This window comes from Myotis davidii, unplaced genomic scaffold (genome assembly GCF_000327345.1).
Source record: "Myotis davidii unplaced genomic scaffold, ASM32734v1 scaffold411, whole genome shotgun sequence".
Classification (NCBI taxonomy): Eukaryota; Metazoa; Chordata; class Mammalia; order Chiroptera; family Vespertilionidae; genus Myotis; species Myotis davidii.
This window is the reverse complement of record NW_006282917.1, coordinates 75,957-79,625: the sequence shown is the minus strand read 5'-3', so window position 1 is coordinate 79,625 and position 3,669 is coordinate 75,957. Positions and strand designations below refer to the sequence as shown.

The following is a 3,669-nucleotide window of genomic DNA, read 5'->3' as shown; positions in this document are numbered from 1 at the left end:
TATCCTGTGTTTGTCCAAAGGACTGCACAGGGAAGCCCTGACCATTGTCCTTCCCCAAATCTGCCAGTCAGCCCCTCCCAGCCCGCGGCAGCCACCGCAGGCAGAGGAAGAGTAACTCTGGAAACCGGGTTATCAGCATCCTCCATGGACTTCCTCACCTCCTCCCAAGCCTCACTAGCTCCAAGCTCCTTAGCATCCTCCAACAGAAATCCGGGAGGCCGGGATAGGGTCAACGCTCTGAAGTCAGCCCCCTGGCTTTTGCCAAGACCTGCCTCTGCCCGGCTCTGAGTGGACAGCTGGAGGCTGCAGCTGGAGGCCTGGGCCCGGATGGAGCCCCGGCTGGGGCCGGGGGCGGCTGCCCTCCGCCTGGGCTGGCCGGCTCAGCTGCTCTGGGTCTCAGCCCTGGGCTCTGCTGTCTCCTCGCCGGCTCCTCCTCCTCCTAGAACCAGCTACAGTTTTGGAAGGACTGTCCTCGGCCTTGATAAATGCAATGCCTGCATTGGAACATCTATTTGCAAGAAGTTTTTTAAAGAAGAAATAAGGTCAGAATCTCAATCAGATCGTTCTGAGGGGCAACATTCTGTTCCTGTGATGAAAGATGTCCAGGAGTTTGTTGAAAAGGAGCCATGTTGTAATTTATGGGTGGGAGCTGCAGCAAAGCCATTTAATCAGAGTAGCGGCGGGTTGAAGTTGGGGTGGAGAGGGGGGTCAGGTGTGAAGCCAAGTTCCAGCCCTAATTGCTAAATTCAAAGTGTCCTTTTGAAGTGAGAGCTTAAAGTTTTCTTTTCTATTAAGGGAGTAATCTGGGACTATGACATTGACCAAGTTCATTTCTCAAAGGGGGAGGAATAAAATTTATAGAAAACCTACTATGTGACAGACTTTTTATGTGTGTGTGTTAATCTTCACCCAAGGATATTTTTCCATTGAGTTTTAGAGAAAGTGGGAGGGAGAGACAGAGAGAAACATCGATGTGAAAGAGACACATCAATTGGTTGCCTCCTGCACGTACCCTGACCAGGGCCGGAGAACCTGCAAGCAAGGTACGTGCCCTTGATCGAAATCAAACCCAGGACACTTCAGTCTGAGGGCCGACACCCTATCCACTGAGCCAAACCGGCTGGGGCGTAACAGACATTTTTAAGCTACTTTTATATACTCACTTCATCCTGGGAGTTAGTGTTTTTCACTCATTCTTCGGATAGCAAACTGAGACATATCAAGATTAAGGGTCTTGTTCAAGGTCACCACCTAATAAGTGGCAGATCTGGGATTCAAGCCAGGCTGGTTTGCTCCAAAGTTTCTGAACCAGTTTTCTGTTGTGAGATGTTGCCTTGACCGGAGGAAAAGCCAAGTTTAGTAAATTGTAATGCACATGGCTGTCATCAAAGAAGGGATCACGCTCTGGAAGCCAAGCCTGTGAACACGCAGTCAATGAGCCTTTATCATGGCCAAGACCCGGCAGGGTTGTAGCAACATGGCTATCACTCTGGCCACTGCCCTCCAGGGGTTTGGCGGAGGGAGCTGTGTTACAAATAACAATAATAAGGCCTGGTCTGATGCAGGCCAAAAGCGAAGTGTAAAGGACCTCTGGGAACTAGAAGAAGGGGATATTAATTCCAAATGGGGACTGGGGAATGGCTTCTCCGGGGAAAAGCATTCTGAGCAAGGCCTGGAAGGTTGAGCTGAAATTTAGTGGGAAGGGAAGGGCTTCCGGTAGAAGGACCAACTTAAGCAAAGACCCAGAGGTGTGTGAAGAAGTGAAAAGCGCTTAGTGACTGGAGCATGGGGTATACATGGAAGCGTGAGAAAGGGAGGAGGATTGGAAAAGTCAGATAGTGCAGGGAGCCTTGAGTGCTGTGCCCAGGAATTGGGACCTTAACCTGCAGACAGTGGTTCCCAGCCTTTTCAATACCCAAGGCCCTTTGTATAGGTCTCTTCTCTGCCCGACCCTAAGAACCTGTCTCAGGTGTATAAGATTCGGTGACTAAACAGAAGGTATTAATTTAAAATAATTTTATTTCCAATCAGTATTAACCAAAGGTATATTTGATTATTCAACTAAGTTACTAAATAAAAATAACAAATAGAAAATCATCAGAAGTGTTGGACTTCTTTAAATATATATTTTTTATTGATTTCAGAGAGGGAGAGAAGGATAGAAACATCAATAATGAGAGAATCGCTGATTGGCTGCTTCCTGCACACCCTTTACTTGGGATGGAGCCCACAACCAAGGCATGTTTCCTGATGGGGAACTAAACCGTGGTTCAGAGGTGGATGCTCAACCACTGAGCCACACTGGCTGGGCCAGAAGTGTTGAACTTCTTTTGCAAGATGCTAGTTATTGCATGGAGTTTATGTGGACTTTCCCTATTAGGGCTTTTTTTAAGGCATTTTGAGAGTTGAACGCCCTCACCTCCCCCATCCCCCAGACACAAACACAATTGGGGAAACTAACATATTGTCTGACCTTGGGCAAGGTCCTTAAGCTCTGTAAGCATCACTATCCACATCTGTAGAGTGGGGGGAGGAGGTGTTAGGAGAATCAAAGGTACAAGCCAGTGTAAAGCTGCCGTCTTTACATGGAGTAGAAGTTCAGAGAGTCCTGTGCTGGCTGCACCAAGAGGATAAGGTTCATGTCTGGCATGACCCTCCCTCGACTATTCTGCCATCTATACACCTCCCTAAGTGCGAGGAAACAAAAGCAGTCCTCACATAGAAAGAGTTCAGAGCGCCCCAGTCTAAAACTGAGGGTTGGATAAGACCAGCTGTGGTCCCCTGTGTCACTGTCCCCCGCCACCTCCACGGGGCTCTGCTGGCCTCTGGTTCTGGCAGTGTTGTGACTAGTCCCTGCTTGGCCCCTGCTTCCTAAAAGGGCTCTTCTTCCAGGTTTGACAGCTGGCTGGCCACCCACGTCGAACTGCCTCTGGGCTACTTGCCTTCGTACCCTGCAAATTACTCAGATGATTCCAAAACCTGGCGCCCAGTGGAGATATCCAGGCTGGTCAGCAAACACCAGCATGAAATCTCAGACAGGAGAATCTGCGCCTCTGCCGCAGCCCCCAAGACCTGCAGCATCGAGCGGGTCCTGAGGAAAACAGGAAGGTTTCAGAAATGGCTGCAGGCCAAGCGCCTCACGCCCGACCTGGTGCAGGTAAGCGGGGTTGGTCCTGTGGCTGGAGACTGGGGGGCGAGATGGAGGAGGTGTGTGTTCCCACCTCACACCTCTGTCTGGGGAAAAGGCATTGTGTTCTGTCTAAGGTGGGACAAAGCAATGCCATGAAAGAGGGGCTTGTGATAAGAAAGGAACTAAACAAGATTGATCCGTTCATCCTGATGAGCTTATGGATATGCAGACACTTTGCAGAAAAGTATCTGCCTGGAAATGGATGGCCCAGCGTTTTGTAATATGTGGGTCCCATTCTTCAGTCGGTTGTGCCAAAACTTTACCAGTTTTCTCATCTTGCGTTCACAGCAGCTAAACAAGCTTTCCTTATTTCTGCCAAAAATGCATCCATTAACACCTTGTTCAAACACAGTCAGAGCCATAACCATTTTCACTTCACTCCGACCCTCTCCTAGCCCATCTTTTCATCCCCGCCAGAGATTTTTCCCTTCCTTATAAAAGACAGGAAAATCTCAACAGCTGTTTTATACATTGTGGAC

General features: G+C 49.0%; 1 protein-coding gene across 1 annotated transcript in view; it reads left to right on the top strand.

Moving 5' to 3' along the window:
* The first annotated feature begins 222 nt into the window (after positions 1–222).
* Positions 223–3,669, top strand: part of LOC102756608 (chromosome unknown open reading frame, human CXorf36) — a 10,551-nt gene continuing 7,104 nt past the window's right edge. Inside the window, exons 1-2 of the mRNA XM_006753337.2 lie at positions 223–542; positions 2,893–3,157. Of these exons, the coding sequence (XP_006753400.1) occupies positions 328–542; positions 2,893–3,157 (480 nt within the window). The 5' untranslated portion in view covers positions 223–327. The remainder of the gene's footprint in view (positions 543–2,892; positions 3,158–3,669) is intronic.